This window comes from Triplophysa dalaica, chromosome 19, assembly GCF_015846415.1.
Source record: "Triplophysa dalaica isolate WHDGS20190420 chromosome 19, ASM1584641v1, whole genome shotgun sequence".
In the NCBI taxonomy this organism is placed as follows: domain Eukaryota; kingdom Metazoa; phylum Chordata; class Actinopteri; order Cypriniformes; family Nemacheilidae; genus Triplophysa; species Triplophysa dalaica.
The window spans coordinates 7,573,036-7,591,669 of NC_079560.1; the positions used below are offsets into that span (position 1 = coordinate 7,573,036).

General features: G+C 40.5%; 1 protein-coding gene across 1 annotated transcript; it reads left to right on the forward strand.

Moving 5' to 3' along the window:
* The first annotated feature begins 932 nt into the window (after window positions 1–932).
* On the forward strand, window positions 933–15,198 carry fgf10a (fibroblast growth factor 10a). The gene is made up of 3 exons (XM_056731375.1): window positions 933–1,951; window positions 13,209–13,312; window positions 14,345–15,198. Exons 1-3 carry the CDS (start codon window positions 1,462–1,464, stop codon window positions 14,537–14,539), a joined length of 789 nt encoding a protein of 262 aa, XP_056587353.1. The 5' UTR covers window positions 933–1,461; the 3' UTR covers window positions 14,540–15,198.
* Window positions 15,199–18,634: the final 3,436 nt, after the last annotated feature.

The window sequence follows — 18,634 nt, forward strand, 5'->3', positions numbered from 1 at the left end:
CTAGACGTCATACTGACAGTAAACCCTATAGTTTATTCAGTGCATTCAAATAAAACCGGCACAGTTTAGTTAAAAGTAACATATGTTTCTTTTCTGGGTCCTCTCGTTGCCCTTCCCCCAACCAATAATGAGTAAATGTCTCCCACAGTTAGTGGTTGACTTCCTAGCTTATGTGCTCGATTCCAACCAAGCTTTTGACGCAAGTCATCGGGTGTCAGGTACTTCAAGAAGATGAAACGGTTATGCGATACGACCTGAGAATTTCGCTGAAGAAATTGCAGAACAACCCTTAGCAACCTGATGCACATTCTGTGAACTACAGTTGGGAATTTAGAACGAAAGCGATTTGAACAACATTGACTTGACACAGATGGAATTCGCCAAACAGAGGAAGATGTCAAAGGAGCGGAGATACGGATTTTGTCGGACAATATGAAAAGGAAATGAAACAAAGACAAAGCAAACACGAGAGAGGTATTCTATTCTGGGTGGATTTCTCCTTTTTGGATCTTTTTGTTATGAGTGTTGCAATTGACCTCCAAATGAAACATAATTCCTGAGACATTTGTATTGTTGCTGTAAACAATGCAATCTTTGAACTTATTCCGAATGTGTACAAGCTGAGACTCGGGGGTGTTCTTAAAAATGTCAGTTTTCTAAAGAAGAACGCTGACTGATGTTGACAATGGTGAAGCAGAGGCTGCGGGTGAATGAGGGGGAAAGCAGCAATCATCTCCAGGTGTCTCTGATAAGGTTCACATGCCACGGGGGGCTGCAACAGTTAGCTGGATGAGACCTGTACTGGGCAACGTATGCGGCTCCCAGCCCAAATGGGAGGGAACAGGGTGGGAGGGGCAGGGAGAAAGAGAGAGAGAGAGGGTTGGGAGAATTGGGAGAAACGGTGAGACAGATAGGAGAGGGGTGAGGAAATATGCCCCTGGTTGCCTCTCATTCTGACGCACTCAGACAGGCAAAACATACACGCGCATGCGGCTCTTCAAAGCCAAGCGCTTTTCATAGTCTCCCTATTAGCCAAAGAGATTACATCTGGGGCCCTGAACCAAATAAATAAGTTGAGAGGAGTGTCCACGCTCATTTATTTCAGAGGGGCAGATCTGCTCCACCTCGGGATCTTCTCAGCACTTCAGCAGAAAGGCAACACACTTTCAATCAGACAGAGCGAGAGAGAGGCTCGCGGGCTCTGTTACCGATTGAACTGCTCCAGAGAGACACAGAAGAGAGCTGAACACAGCAGGGATTACACGTTTTTTTCCTACTGTGGATTCCTCTGGTTTCATCGAGAACAGATTTGCTGCCTTGTTACGTTCAGCTGGTTGTGAGAACGTTCTTCTGTTGTCCTCATTTCCCCCATCCAGAAGGGGTTCCTCGAGCTCTCCGGTGGACCGCACGCGGGAGAGGAGGAGGTGAGGCGGTTCCCCACAGAGGTGTTTTGAGTTATGGATGTTGACACATTCCTTTCGGACACGAGGGGAACCAGATCCAACACGAGCAGCGAAAGAAGCAACTGCAGTGTGTGCCACAGACGTTCGGGGCTTCAGCTCCTGCCATCATCCTTTCTCCCTTCCACTTCTTCAGCATGTACTCTTCTGTGAGGCTTCTCCCAGTCCAACGAGCTCCAGTACAATGTGCAGATGGAAAGTGACTAAGGGTTCCTCAGCCTGGTTTCGTCTGTCCTGCTTCTCCCTGCTACTGCTGCATCTGCTTCTCTGTTCAACTCTGCCCGTGGCCTGCCATGACACCCACAGGGCCGCGCGTGCCCCCAGGGGCACCAACTCCTCTTCCCCGGCCGTCGTGGGGCGGCACGTGCGCAGCTACAATCACCTTACGGGGGACGTGCGCAGACGGAAACTCTTCTCCTACCAGAAGTTCTTTCTCAGGATCGATAAAAACGGAAAAGTCAACGGAACCAAAAGCAAGGACGATCCGTACAGTAAGTTTTCCACTTTCCTCACATGTGGGTCACATAGAAAGAAAACTGCTTTCCCGAGAAATGGCAACGCTTATTTCCTGCCGCATTTGATTTTCGAATCAAACATCCACTCTAGATAATGTAATGCTGGTGGGCGCTCGCCGCCGTGAGCGGAGCTGAGCTTTGCATGCACTGCAGAAGGCTGGTTGGGAGTCAGCCCAGCGTGTTTGTCCTTAGGTTTCAGTCTGTAGATTTATTCGGAGCAGGTTTCCTGGAAGCGATTTGAAATTACCAGGGGAGCTTTCGTTTCTGTAAATTATGCGAACCAGGTCTTCCCAAACATCACAGAATATATCAGTTATCTTTACAACTGCTGTCTCCCACAGCCCTTTCTAAGACTTTATTAATCTAAAGCATCTGTCGGCTTGTTAATTTTTTTCCTCATTTATTCATAAATAATATTCTGATTAATTTCAACTTGAATCTAGGCTCGCCACTGTGCAAATTACTGTTCGGGGTGAGTTCAGACAGCCGGGGAAAGCTCCGAGCACCTGGCCACCACACTCCTTCTGCACTCTTTCCTTAGTGGGTTGCACACACATCGGCGCTAATAAAACAGGCTTTGACATATGGGGCCCATGTGCCTGGCACTTAGTTTTTTAGACAGGGGTGTGCTGGAACTCCGCAAGACATGGCTGTGGGTATTTCAATTAGCCGAATGGCCTTTTAAATGTGTTGCACAGAAAGCCTCTTAATAAATCCAAGACCAGGCTTAAAGATTTTGGACTACCATCAAAGACTTCGTCCAGAAAGCTGGACAACGTTAGGCGTCCAGCTTTAGATAGGTTAAATTCCCTATGGTTTTTAAAATGTTTATAAATAAATTATGACAGATAAATTTGTAATGATAGAAAAATGTATATATTATGACATTTATAATATTTTTGTATACTGTCATCTCCATGTTAAAAATATTGCAATTTACTTGCAGAAATATAAACTGCGCAGTAGATATACATGTTTAAATAAACTTAAATCTACTGTTTATATATACTCAATATATAAATAAATATAAGCATGCCTGTATATACAAAATGTATCATGTAATGCCATGTTGTTGTAGTTATCCTGTGGCAGTAATCTTTACATGTTAAAAGGTTCCTGCCACTTGCCCACCACATGTGAACATTGTGCTATCGTGGTTGACCCCAAGGCATGAAGCATACTGGCAATAATGTTGCGGCCAGATGCACTGAGTTTCAGAGTCGATTCATATCTTGTCCTACTGCTTTCCTGTAGCTCAGTGGTAAGAGCATTGCGTTAACAACGCAAGGTTGTGGGTTCGATCCCAGGGATTGCAAATACCTATGTAAAATATATAGGACAAAGCAATGTAAGTCGCTTTGGATAAAAGCGTCTGCCAAATGCCTAAATGTAAATGTAAATGTAAAATGATAAAGTAATCTAAAGTGTGGATATGGGCTGAAATGTCTGCGGGAGGCATAGCAAAAGGGAACCACTTGGTGGTGAATGGATCGTTTCTCCAAAACAGATTGGACCGCTGCCATTCCTGTGCTTTCTCCATTTTTTTTCCGTGGACACTGTAATTGAATTCAAAGGGCCTCTGGTCCCCACAAGGTAGTAGCAGCGCTCTCCACGGCCCCCACGTTAAAAAAGTGCCACGGGCAACATTGGTGCTCGGCGTTTACGACAGGCAAGTTTGGTTGATTTATCCTGTAATCAGAAACTATTGTTGTTGCCACAATTGCCCATGAAAAGTGCTGGAATGAGCGGCCTGGTATGTTGTGTACCGTAACACACTCAAAACATCCTCAAATGATTTTGCTCTAGCTGGAACTACTGGCATTTTAAAAGGAACCAGTCGGCTTGCGGTGCAGTTTTTCTCTCAAACTAACGCTGTGAGTTTTCCCATGACCACCACTGCGTTTTCGCATATAATGTGATGTAATGATGCACTGATTGAAGGTTAGAATGGAACTGTCGTTGGTTTTCCGGAGTTGGGGATAAAACTCAGTTTGAAACTAAGAGGCAAAGGCTTTGTAGAATGTATGTGCCCGTCAAACTCAATTTGTTCAATGTAGTTTTGTGTTCGTATCCTTCCTGTTTATGAAAAACACTTTCTGCAAGAAATGTAGAGTCAAATAGGTCAGTGGTTCCCAAACTGGGGGGGCGGGACCCCTAGAGGGAGTGGGGTCTTTACAAGGAGGGGATGCGACAAAGCATTTTTTAAGTAATATTTTATAACATTTTGTTTCCTACTGCTTGCTGTTGAGAGCGTGTTTAAAAGACCCATGCGCTTTATTTCCTCTTATGTACAAATTAAGTCAAATCATATCGAAACCAACAAACCAATTTTCAATATATTCAATCCAATATAATTTAATAAATATAATGTGAGTTTGCATGTAAAGGACGTTTCATTAGAGTGTCTTAATGGTTTGTGTAGGTGGTGGGGATCTGTTGGGGCTCGTTTCTCTGCAAATTGTTTTGGAAACCATTGAAATGGTTCATAGATTTTTTTCTTTAGATGAGCATTGCTTCAGCCAGGATTCATATAGAATATAAACCAGGGAACATTAAGACAGCATGCATAGTAAAAAGGTACCAAGCTTTTTTTAATGCAAAACAAGATCCCCCATTTAAGCTGATTTAATAAAACAATATTATAGCCCATTTAGCCGTAACCCTGATGTCTTTCACATTTAAACTACCATTCACCCTTGCGGTAAATCAAAAGCCCATTTCGAGACGGCCAATATTTGTTTTGCATATTTGATGTGGAAAAATATTTGCAAAGAGCTTAAGTATGATAAATTGTTACATTTCCCAGATTTAAACTTGCAGTCAGAGAGTCTCTTTGTCCACCTTAGAGTTCTCAAGTCCGGACTTCTTTGGTTTTCAAGTCCACAAAAGAGCTGTCTATGTGCTGCTTGAAATCCTATCCGGCTCATATTGTTTGATTTCTATTCAGAATGTATCAGCTCAGTATCACTTTTGTCACATTCTGTATGGGACACTCATCTCCCCAAAGACATTTTTTTGGAAATGGCAACCCATGCACATTCAGTCTAAGAACAAGCTGACTGTGATGCAAAACCTCTCCTATCCGTCCCCATCACAAACCGAGATTTTGGTGTGTTCTCTACTTCCTCCGTGCAGTAGTTTTGTGTTTCAGTTTATATCCTGCGGTGGAATATACACCTCAAATGTGAAACCGCTTGTGTTGCCATGACCGGAGGAAATTGCTAATGAGGATCATTAGTCTTTGACAGCCTTGATTGAGGAGATGTGTTGGATCGGAGTTCAACTACTGGTTGAATTGTAAGGTCTAAAGTGCAAGGGTCTTTCCAATCATCGTTTCAGCTCGTGGTCAGCAGATCAAACAGAGGTCAGGCCACTGGTCATTACAGCCCTCTCACTCCATTTATGGGTCCGTTTAATCTAATAGGATTCAATTAGGAATACAGATTATTCCCAATCTAGTGACATGCTTTCAGATGTAAATCAATGGCGCTGGCAGGGCTCTGGGTTTAGAGTGGTACTCATGTCACAACAGTGCCTTGGGATATGTTATGACACTTGGGCACTGCGCACTGATTATATTACACAAACAGTTATATACATTTCTGGGTTTGTTTTAGGTGTTGAGGTGCTTTTGTTTGCAAATCCTATCAACAGCGCAAACAAAACCTCGCTAGATGAAAAATCTACCAGGACTAATAAAATAATCTGTCTGCTGAATAATTGTCAATACAAGATGTGAGAGGTCGTATGTGAAAGTTTTCTATCTGCTTTCCATCAGCTTCTGTTGGTTTATGTTATATAAAAGTTGTTTTGTCGTTTTAATGAGAAAAGATGAATAAGTCTATTCAAGTCAAGTGTTTGTCAGAAACAGCCTCTAGCACAGAGGCTGGGATGCATTGTGTCACGTTGTTGGACTGCGGTGGGCCTGGTATGATGTTTAGTGTTTCATCGATAACAATATCGACAGCATTGCTCGATGCGTCTGGTGGAGGAAAATAAGAAATGATCATCCAATCTGAAGGTTTCAATGTAAAATGTTATCATTTAGTCATTTATTTGCACTTAAAGGAACAAGATATTTGGAGGAATGCTTGTAACCAAAAGTTCTCCAATTCCCTACCAACAGTTCCACCATTAACTACCATAGAAGAAAACTGCTTTATAAGTACTTTGTTCTGTTGAACACAAAAGAAGATGTTTTGAAGAATGCAGGAAGGCAAACAGTTCTGGGGCACTCTTGACTACCATTGTAATTTTTTTTACCATGGTAGTCAATGGGGGCCAAGAACTGTTTGGTGACAAGCATTCTTCCAAATATCTTTCTCTGTGTTCATTGAAGACATTTATAAAGATTTGGAACATCTCAAGGCCACTTTCAGGAAGTGAAGTTACTGGGTAGGTTGTTTTTTAAAACATCTTAAATTATGCATAAATATAGACAACACATTCAAAATAAAGTTCATGTTTGGTATGTGAATTAAAATACGTTGCCTGCCCTGGCTGCATAGATGGCACTCTTAAGAAGTATTTGTGTGTAACCGTCTGTGGTTACGGTGCCCTTTAATAGCTCTCGTGGGAATATCCCAACCTCACTAGTAATAAAAGTGACTTATGAGGATTGAGCTGATGCGCATAAGGTTAGTGTCAGTGTTTCTCTTCATTCCCTTTACCTTGATGTCCCCGTAGACTTTCTCCATTCTGATACATAAATAATGCCATTTGTGTTTACAAGACAGTCTTAGGATTCCCACGCCATTCCCATCTTAGGAGATCCACGCCTGAAAACTTCAGCATGCTGGTGGCTTTCACATGTTTGCCTTTAAATTGGTGATTGTTCCCATTCTCTTATTTATTTGAGTCAAATAATCTTAATCATAATTTAAAAATGATTACTTTATAATGCAATGTGTTGTTTAGCTGCATGTATTGTGCATCTTACACAAAAAAAATATTAAATTCAACACGAATGTGCGATATGTCATTAAAATAATAAACCAGTGAAATAGTATTGGTACATTTTAATCTGTTAAACTCACACCATATGTGTACTTTCTGCCGGCCACGCTGCAGTGTCGACTCGAAGTCTTCATCTAGTTAATGCACCCATTTTGCCCTGCTGAAAGTTCAGCTTTCAAGAAGACCAGATGTGTGCCTAACCTCTGACCCCATTACCTAAAGCAGAGCACCATTTGTGCCAAGGCTTGTACTGGGGAGAACACCACTGTCTCTTTCTATTTTTTTGCCTGGGTTGTCTGATTGCCAACAGACGGAGACCAACAGCAGACGCTCTCATGGATTGTTGAAACAACTTTCCCAAATGAATTGACAACAGTCAGTCAATGAGCATTTCACAGAATACTTGCCAGTTTCAGTTATTAGACTCTCATCTCTATATAGTGCTGTTGGATGAAGTCTTAAGCCAGGTACAGGATGTCTGCCCTAGATAGCAGAGATATCCCCAAGCGTCTGTTTTCCTTTCTTTAAAAACAAACAGACGGCCCCTCGCAAACCCCCTGCCCACCCCACCAGCTCTGATAACCCACAGCTCACCTTTCTTCCATTATTTTTATCAAGCCAGGCAGGACTGAGGGGAACAGGACGTCGCAAGGTGTTTTAGTGGGCCTGTAAATTTGTTACGTGTTTGACAGGCCACCACATCGGACAAATGTATAGCCGAGAGCGGATTGAAGTTCTCTTCACACACTTCTTCTCACGAGTGCCAAGGGGAATTCCTGCACGACGTGCTTGAACAGATGGTGCCGGGCGAGAGTCGGATGGGGGCATAAAAGCATTAAAGTGAGAACAGAGACAGGTCGAGCGGAGATGCATCTGGCCACACTTTGTTTCAGTCAGTGTGAGACCCCTGTCCACAACCTTACAGTAATGTAGTATTTCTGAGTGCATTCAGGGATGCATTCTGGCTGTTCCAGAGCCAGACCCGGTTGAGAGTATCGAATTGCTAACACTATCCAATAGCCTGCATGATGTCACCGGAGGATAAGCATGTGATTTTTAACATGCACAGATAAATCGTTCACAGTAGGACCAACAACAGGGATTAATAAAGTAAATAGGCAAGTACGGTTGCAAGAAAGAAACCCCCCTTCCACCCCCTTAAAGTCTCATTTGGCTTCCATTCCCCTCCTGGCTTTACTGAAGTCACCCATTCCCACACTGTTCTCCTTCAGATTGGTGTCTGCTTGATGTTTAAGAGGAGGCTGGAGTCTGTTTGTCTCCACTTCAGGTTGTGTGTGTATATGTTGCGTATGGTGCATACGGGGTTGCGCAAATCGGCGGTTTCATTGGCCAGGCAATCCAAACACAGAACAAATTTGTCTGTCATCAAAAATTAGTCGAGGGAAAATCTAGACTGCTCCGCTGAGGCAGTTTACTCTAGACAGAGCACAGGACAGTTCACAAGAGCTTGGAGGAACGAATCCAACAAAAAACATGAGACCCTGCCTGTTCTGTTCTGCTCAAAATACACAGATTTTTAAATATAGAGTCAGGGATTAAATATACATTTTATTACCCATTAAACAGTAACAGATTTATAGAGGGCGAGTGGCAGAACTGTTTTCCCTGCTGTCTAAAAGACCCATTACATAACATGAAATACAGATATTACTTGTTGGGTATATCATCCATATGGGTTTACACGTTTAATGTTCTTTATAGTAAAATACGCATCAGTTGTAAGCACCATAATGACCTTACATTCTGTTTACCTTCTAGTTTGCAATCCAATGTTCTCCTCAGGAGGCCGGCCATTATTTATATGGATCTTGGTTTCTTAAAGACACATGCAGAGGCAGATTTGCAATATAATTTTTACTCTTTTAAGTCAAATCGAGTTGCACAACTCTGTGCGAGTTTGCCATGGGCTCTTCCAGTAAGTCACAGTGGTCAGCGTGCATTCAAAAAACAACCAAGGAAGTCTGTTTTTGAGGCGTTGGAAACTGTCAAAATAGTTGTTTTTGAATAATATCAACATAAAGTACATATAGACATCAGGTACGTATGTTGAAATGACTTCAGTGCTTTTTTAATTTTCTGCAATTTTTAATCAGGTGAAAACTTGACTGCCAGACCGCCGTCACATTTGCTCTGCCGCAATGAGCAAGAGGCGATAAAATCTTCAAAAGCCTGCATACAAACGGTGGAAGCACTTTCATAGCCCCTTCAACCTTAGAGTTCATCTAAAGTCACTCCTTAGCAAGTTTCCACAGAGGAAGGTAATGAGACCGGCCCCCAAAGTCCACTGATCTCCCCGAGCCCAGGAGCCCACAGAGCCCAGATCAAAGGTGCGAGTCACTGTCATCAGAAGCCAATGCAGGGTCAGCACCAAAAGATGCCTTTTAATGGGGACCCTGTTTCTTTATGGTCTTGAGGCGGGGGGCTAATTGAAAAGACATGCGCGTCATAGGAGAGGCAATTCAAGGTTCCCAGGACAATTAAGCGTCCCGGTGTAATATATATTATTTGACTTATAAAGACATTTTCTTGGAGGGCAGGTAAGGAGTGCTATGGTGTTATTGTTAAACACCATGGTACATTAATTTTACTGCAATGGTCAATTTTAATGACGTCCTGATAAAATCATTTATCCTTAGTTTTCCCATTTTCACAAAGTACGTTGTTATTTTGATGTTTGGATATTATCCAAAGATCTAAACGCAGGCAGGGGAAACCTTGATTGGTTTGTGGTGAAAGCTTCGTATGCAAGATAAACCTTATTTTTCCAACAAACGGACACATAGGGGGAGAAAAGAGTTTGAAGTAGATGTGGGTCTCTCACTCTCACACAAGATTGATGCAGGTTGCATGAGGCTACAAATATGAGGTTTTTGTAATTACCACAAGATGCGATAACCTGAGTCCTGTCACCCTGCCAAGAAAACATGGAACGCTGTTGAGCGGGGGGCGGCCACCTACAGAGCCCGGGGTAGAAGCCAAATCTACTGAGGGAAGATCACGCTAGGCCACCTCAAGCGTTCTTCAAACCACCACAGGACCACGAGCAGCCGCGGCCGGCGTAACGTCAAAGGCACACGGCCGTTCGCAGGCTGCGTTTGAGTAAGGTGCGGCTTGGGCTTGTTAAAACTCGGAGGCTTTGTAATCTGAGCCCTAACAGAGAGTTAAACAAGAATACTTGGAGGATTAAGTTGCACCCCAAGAAAGTTCTCTCACATTTTGGAGAGAACGCCTTGGCCGGTGCTTTGAATAATGCAAGCCGTGAAATTGTGTTTGTCAGAACACTTGGACCGCCGTGATGTACTGAAGATGTAACAAAACATTGGCTCTGCCAGGAAAACTGTTTAAATATAATCATTCTCTCCTGAGTCATGGAATCGCTGGAAAGGTTTCTGTGGAATCAAAACACTGCACACTTTAATGTGCCACATAAAATGTAATGAACTTACATGCACAGGTGTTCCTCTTGGTAATATCTTAAAAATGTTGATTAGACAAGGAATGCCATAAAAATGTACTTTAAGGTCACAATGGTCATAATAAATAGCTAGTGTTTGGCAGACATTTGAAATGAAAGAGAAGCAAGTCTTTAATGTTCAAGGTATGGAAGAAGAAAGCGGTCAGAAGATAAAGAGAAGAACTGTGGTTGGATGCCTCAGAGGTGTTTTGGTTTTGCAAATCCAGTCTTTTGTTACAGACCTGCATTTCAGCTTCAGTGCAGACAGGGAAAACACTTCTGCGACTGGTGAGGGAGTAAAAAATGGCGGTGTTATGGGCTGACAGACCACATCAAACACTCGAAAGCAAACAGGTGCTTTTCTGCCAGAAGATTCAGGCTTTATTTTGACATGGCACGCTTTAAAAACCAGCCACCAAATTAAGTGTAGACATGAGATATTGTACACATGACATCACTCACAAAGGGACGTGTGTGCTCTCGTGTGTACACACAACTGTATCTCGGTATAATCTTTGTCTGATGTTAAGTATATTTTTCAGCCAAATTTATACGCAGTTGTGTCATTATGGGGTCGCTCCAATGCTTTTGTCCACTACATCGCTCTTTGATCACAGATTATTCCTCACTAATCTTAATGAGCCCGTGATCCCATGCTCCTCGTCCATTTATTCTGTGGCTCTTGTTCATGAACCTGAGGCGAGGGAGGATAGAGGAGAGCAGACTAGGTTTTCCTTACATCTCTTGGTGACTGAAACATGAGCCCATGTGGAGGAACTGCTTTGAGATCCACTTAATCCTTCTGTTAGCTGCGCTTGTGGTACGGTCCGCAGGTGTGGATTAAATTCCCCAGACTCACGTGTCATCTGGCTCAATGCGGACGACGTTAATGTTAAGCCTTTACAGACGGTTCAAAGATTGTGTTTGTATACTTCTGAAGGTTAGATCAGTTGTTGTTTTTTCATGGGAAAATTGTTTCATTGTGTTCTGTTAGTGTTGCATAGCCTGAGCTGAACACCGTAAAGTCTGGTCGATTATTCTGGGCAAGAATCACTTTAAACAGACGGAGGAAAGATAAATGGGAGGCTCTTTGAACGGGGTCTTTGTAAACTATATTTAGTTTTTTTAAAGATCCATTTGGTGTCTTGAAATATAAGTAGTACTGCAGAAAATACTGATATAAAAGTATGTATGTGAGCCTGGACAACAAAAACTAAGGTGTCAATTTTTCTTCTTCAAAATTGAGATTTTAACGTACTCTGAAAACGGAATAAATACGCTTTCTATTGATGTATGAGTTGTTAGAATAGGACAATATCTGGCTCAGATACAATCGTATAGAATCTGAGAGTGCAAAAAAAATCAAAATATTGAGAAAATTGCCTTTGAAATTGTTAATCAGAAGTACTTTGGCAGGCCATCCACTAACAAAAATCAAGTTTTTATATATTTATGGTAGGAAATTTACAAAATATTTTAATGGAACATGAACTTTACTTAATATCCTAATGATTTTTGCCAGTACAATGTATTTTTGTCTTTTACTAAAAATGTTCCCATGCCATTTAAGACCAGGGTCACATATTATAGATTAACCAGCTTCCCAATGTGTTGACCAACTTTGCATTCTACAGTATATACAGCATGCTGGAAATCAAGGTTGGTCTAAGCTGGTCTTTTTAGCAGGCCAGACAGACAGCTCACACAAACGTTTAAGACTTATTTTAAATATCTTTTGAAAAAGTTGTTCCCATGGCAGAGATGAGAGCTCAGAGGAATGTATTTAACTCACCTAAGCAACAAGGTAAACTGAACTCCTTGTGTTTATCAAAGGCCTGAAGCTGCAGGCTAAAGCTCCTTCAACTCCATATACAAACACAAGATCAGTTAGTCCCGCTTGCTACTAGGACAAGCCTTGGTCTGGGACTAATCCCATCTAAAGCGTGATGGCTTTATAGGTTTACATAATTGCTTTTAAGAGATAAAACTGTAATAGTTAGCACAACTTGAATCATTAATAGCTTTTGAATCCAAAGATTTTACAAAATATTACTTAAATATGTCAGATATACTATTTGTTTTATAAATGTGCACTTTAAAAAGTACTCATTTCACACAGAAATAAATATACAATGACTACAAATTACATGTCCACCCTGTTGGAGAGATAGAACTCAAATTGAGTCAGACTGTTGTATACTCAATAGTGGGATGATGTGGTGGCTTGTGGGTTAACAGACACATCATTCAGAGTTGCAGTAATTACAGAGAAACCTGATTATAAAACATTAAAGGGTCAGTTCACCCAAAAATAAAAATTCTGAACAAAGAATTTTTCCTATTATGTTACAAGCATTCTTTCAAATATCGCTCTCTGTGTTCATCAGATCAAAGAAATTTATACAGATTTGGAACAACTCGGGGGTTTGTAAATGAAGACAGATTTATGTTTGAGGTTGAACTGTTCCTTTAACTGAAACCTTAACTCAAGTTTAAGATTTTGACTTTATGATAATATTTAAACTTCTCCTAACCCTACAAATGTGTTTCTTCAACGCTTTATGACTATTTTAAAAGCCATTTATTTCATGTTTTTATTCATTTTAAATATTCATTTTTAGATTCATCCGAAATCGAAGTCATTCTACAATTACATGTTATGTGCGGTCTTATACCAACAGTACACTTTGTTTGTCATAATAACTGTAAAATGAAATACTCTTGCATGCATAATTCCTCTTATAGATTTGAATGCTTTTATGTGGACTTTATGTGAATGACATGTTTACATTTGTTTTGTAGGTACGCTCGAAATCAAGTCTGTGGATGTGGGCATTGTTGCCATCAAGGGGATCCAAAGCAATTACTACCTTGCAATTAACAAGAAAGGGATGGTCTACGGGGCGGTAAGCATCATTTTCTCTTTAATTCTCTTTTAATCATAGCTCGAATGCAATGCTGATGAATGGACTCCACAACAAATAATGATAACATTTCATAATCCCATCCAAACCAAAGTCGTCCTTCTTATCGTGGACTGTTAAACAACATTGAGTATTTCTAAACTATTTATAGAAATTCAGCTTTTTACGAGCTTCCAGAAAGATCGGGCAGTTCTTGGTTGCTCTCGGTGTCTTTGATGTGAGAGAGTCTGCTCTATTTCTCATGTCTCTGGGCACTTTAAAAGCCCAGAGTTGTTTTAAAGGGCAGTTCCACTCCATTGCCTGTAAATAATCCCCCAGCAAAAGTCGGCTTAAGCAAAAGACTTCTGTCATCTTTAAAAAAGTAAGTCGAGAAGGCCCTCTTCCTTACAACTGTAGTTTCTCCTCCAATGCTGCTCCATGCATGCGTTCTCCTCCATTCACAATCCGGCCATACAATCCTCGGCTCCCTCTTTGTTCCGCACTCTCTCTTGCCCCGTTGCCTTTCATTCGCCCGCTCTCATGAATGGCACATGTTACCCGAAACAGGGAAAAATAGTGGCGTACTTTTCCCAACAGTGAAATCAACAGAGAGGAAGGGAGAAGTCCCAAAACGCAAACTCCTTCGCCTCGGGTCTGTCTACTTGTTGTTGTGTGCTCGCTTTGGAAATATCAATGATGGAAACTTATGCATTTATTTTTAAACTGAATAAATCAATACAATCGCCTTTTCCCGAACGGGTTTATGAAATGCATTTTGCCAACAGAATGGCAATAATATTGGTATGGTTTGGATCATTATGTTTTAAATAAATCAACAGACAGACAATCAAAGTGACAAACAGACCGTCACTTTGTTACAATCTGTTTGTGATGCTCTGTCTAGATCCGACATAGCCATCCTTTCAAATGGATAGTTACACACTAATGCACAACAGTACATTAACCCAAAGGCAATATGTGAAATGAAGCATTGGGATAGATAGTGCCTGACTCGCATCTGTCTTCTTTCCGCAGAGGGATTACAGCGTCGACTGTAAGCTGATAGAGAGAATAGAGGAGAACAGGTACAACACGTACGCCTCGGCCGAGTGGAGGAACAAGAAGAAGCCCATGTTCGTGGGTTTGAGCGCCAACGGGAGGCCCATGAGAGCCAAAAAGACCCGGAGAAAAAATACAGCCACACACTTTCTCCCCATTCCGATCGTGTAGCTACAACCCCACCAAAAGTCCCCTGGGAACTTACATGCACTGCGAAAAATCTTTTCTACAGTATAACAGGCGGAGTTTGGAGAAGAAGGCACTACAGAATGGAACTAAGAGAACTCATCACTGAGTCAGATATATTTGTTTTTAAGTTATTGGCACCAAGACTACGGGACATTTTACAGTATACGCCAAACCCTTCACTAGCGAATGAAAGGCTGGACCAAAGTTGACTGAGAGGACTCGGACATTGCTGCCGAATGAAGTGATGAGACCTTTAACAGAGTGTATTGCTTGTGTGTTTTGGTGTGTGTGACTTTCGGATGCAGATGTTTATGCTGTACTAACTCATGCGAAACATTCGGACGCTCTCAGACTCGACTGAACATTATGCAAATACTTACTGGAAGCACTTGCTCAAGGTGCAAGAGATGCCGAGACGGACACCCAGCATCCTACCATTCAAATTTAGTCAAGTTAGCACCATAGCGTAAACAAATCTAACATTATTAACATGCGAAAGCCACTGTATTTGATATCTCCATTATTTCCTGACTGCTTTTGAATAAATTATTTATTTTATGTAATATTTAAAGGAAAACAAAGGCAAAAAAACATTGAATGGACATTTGTTATCATTTATGCTCCTCTTTAAAAAAAAGCTATTCTATCAATTACACATGAATAAATAAATATATTTCTCGTTATCTAGCAGAAGTTGTGTCCGTGCTGCTGAAAAAAAACACTTTCATCTGTTTACCTTAAAAGTAAAAATGTATAACTTTTTGGAGTAGCTATTGACCGAAATGCAATATAATATAATATAATATACAAAACTATGTGTTCAGAGGTGTATAAAAACCTTACATAAAGAAGCGTTATGTTTTTATTACATTAGAATGAGCTATTTCTATCTACATACACCACGGGTCCCCTTGAATTGAATTCGCCACGTTGTACCTACAGTAGCTCTAAATGGACAAAGAGTAAATACATTATCTCCTCCAGCAAAGAAGTGGAAACCTGACGACATCTTCGACTTCCATGTCAGCCACAGTAGTGCCTCTAAAGGGTGGAGTGAGCATTTTAATATTAGACTGTTTTAAAATGGATAAATATGAACCGGACCTTTTGGTTTGATAATACATTTTCTGCATTTTTAAAATCAGCTTGTTATTGTATTAGTTTAATTCGGTTTACTACACGCACTATAAATATCTAGAAAGCAAAGAAGGAAAAGTAATCTATGAGCTCATCTCCGAGCATTGAAGATTTTAAAACACACACGGTCTTCATTTACTGCCACACACACTGAGTCATAATATCAAACATGGCTGAGAGTCTGTCTTTTAAGAATCCTTGAAAGATGAGTCCGTACCCAATATGTCTGAACATAATCATAGTAGATCATTTTTTATCAAAACCACATAAAAAAATTGAAAACCAAATTTTTGTATAGAGAAATCAAAAACTATCCCGCAATTCAATTTGAGTGATACAACTTGTGTCTATCGGACTGTGTTCTACTTCTCCATCGACATCAAAGTACTGCTGACAAGGGCATGTGGTGTGTATGTAAATACTGGCTGTTGTTTGTGGCCTGATTCTAATTATGTCTAATGTAATGCTTTTTTCCCCATCTGACCTCCAGCTCAGTTACAGAAATTGACAAGGTGAGAGAGAGAGAGCTAGTGTGAGGTTTTTAAGGTTTCTCTTCGTTTGTGTTACTAAGTGGTCATAGCGAGTATATCGTGTTCACATGAGAACAACAACGTTTCTTTAGAGACGGATTTGACTCACAGACATTCCCAGGCATTTCCTATTGTTTTCAGTTAGAGTACTGATGTGTTTGTTTAGATGTCCTCTTGGGTGTTTTGTAAACATCTTGAGTCAAAATGGATTCAAGACACCACCGTGTCGATTCTGGGTTTTATTTGCAAATGCATTCATAGCATCATTCACTGCACGATACAAATGATAAATTGTCTATCTACAGATAAAGCTAACCTTAGCACTTTGCAATACACAACAGAGCTTTCCCAGGCGACCCAACAAACAGAAAATAAATTCAAATTCCTGTTTTTTTTATGTGGCTCCTGCAGGAAGAAGCCGATTTAGATGCATCATACATATTCAGTGCGGAGAGCCGAAGAAATTACCATTTGTTGGTTTTAGCTGAAACATATATTGTGACCTTCACAGCTTCACAACTTCACTCTTTCCCCAAAGGAATCTGTGGTGTGTTGACCAAACCACAGGAGCAGCTGCGAGGATTCCAGGATTTCATTCCAGAAAAGGTTGCTCGGAGCGCAGCAACAGACAGGGCAGATTTGAATAGCCCCGAGGGTAGCAGATCTCTGTGTATTTTCGGATCTGGATGTGGTGATGTTAAGCCAAGCCTGACGAGTTCCAGTAACAGAGGTGCTCTCCTATCATTAGCCATCAACAGGTCTTTGGAAGACATCTAACCTTGTGTCAGCTAACATAAAAGAGCGAAAGTGCTAAATATAGTGAACTTGCAGACTGCACTTACTCACACGTTAAACACAGGGCCGGTTCAGACCAAGATTTGGACCTGGTTTGATCTCCTGAGGTTTCCAATTTCTGGTCAGCAGGTGTGTCAAACATTTGCCTTGGCTTTGGCTGAGATGAGGCATGTGTTTATCAATTCAGCTCGAGTGAGAGAGAGAATCAGAGATGTCAAGCTTCTGCCAACCCCAGACAACATCGACCTTTTTGGAGAACAGAGAACTGAATTTACAAACTATCATGAATCAATATTTTGATTCTGAATGTAAGTTAATACGGCCAAAGTGAGGCTACATTTTCCTTGCTTTATAAGCATGCTGGGATAAGACCAACTCGACTTGTCAAATATGATTTGAAAACAAGAAAGTATTCAGTTGAGATTGCAAGATAAGCAAGATCTTTCACAGACGGGCCTTTCTTGCCCAGACTGGAGTTTTCAGTGTGCGTAATGATCATATGGGTTCAAAACGCTTTGAGTTTGGGAAACATGCTGCTAATAAAGTTGGTGTTTATTTCATCCGTCAACCACATTTGTGTGTTTTTTGGTCAATAACATTGTTTTCTAGAATGGCAAATGAGCTTGATTAAAGACAACAGCGGTCCGTTTGCAGGCTTTAGTCTTTGGAGTTGCTGAGTCTAATCATAACCTCAGTGTAAAACACATGAATCATAAACTGACACTGCAGTAACAGTGATGAAATTTTACGTTAATAAGTCATTGAAAGATAAATTAGAGTAGTTGGATGAGTGCAATTTGACCATATCATCAGAAAATTTTGAAAAAACATCAAAATCTAGAATTCACATACGCAAAATACTTATATTAGTGCTGTCAAATCAATTATTCACTAATTCAAAATATAAATGTTTGTGTTTATCTAATATATGATTCTGTGTACGGTGTATATTTATATGTATGTGTAAACGCACAAACATAGATGTTTATATTTAAGAAATATGAGTAATGTATATTATATATAAGTTTCTGTTGACTATATAAGTTTCCAGTTTCTGTTGAATTTCAACAAAATCAAACCTCGGGAGTGACAAAGTCAACCAATAGCAATGTGAAAGACTGACAGCATGACAAGACACATGAAAACTGTGTAAAATATATACTTTTTTACTTTTCCTGTACAGATATTACTGTTGTATTGTTGAAAAGTGAACATGAACTTTTTTTCTTTGCAGTATTTGAGGTCTGCAAATATAAAGATTTCAGTTTTTTGACCCGTTTCTCCAGTGTTCATTTTCTGCAAATAAATGCTAGAAACGATATTTTTATCTGACACTTTTGAGAAATATTGTTAGTTCACCGAATGAAACAAGAATAGTCATTGTACCTAAACACATACCAATAAATAGTTAGTTCATAAAAAATGTAAATGGTCCCTAAATTATTTCAGCGGCTTTAAATAATTTTTGGTTGAACTGTACTTCATGTGCATCATTTGTAAATCATCAAATCTAAATGGCACTGTATGATCATCAGTCCTTCAGAACCACGGACAGCTCTGGTTAAGTCTATATGAAAAGTTGGGCTGATTTGAATTGACACACAGTACGCCAAGC

Excerpts from the sequence above, each read along its gene's own strand:
- fgf10a (XM_056731375.1), top strand. The coding sequence starts at position 1,462 with ATGTTGACACATTCCTTTCGGACACGAGGGGAACCAGATCCAACACGA. Across the intron at positions 1,952-13,208 it reads AAGCAAGGACGATCCGTACA|GTACGCTCGAAATCAAGTCT; the intron begins GTAAGTTTTCCA and ends TTTGTTTTGTAG. Across the intron at positions 13,313-14,344 it reads AAGGGATGGTCTACGGGGCG|AGGGATTACAGCGTCGACTG; the intron begins GTAAGCATCATT and ends TTCTTTCCGCAG.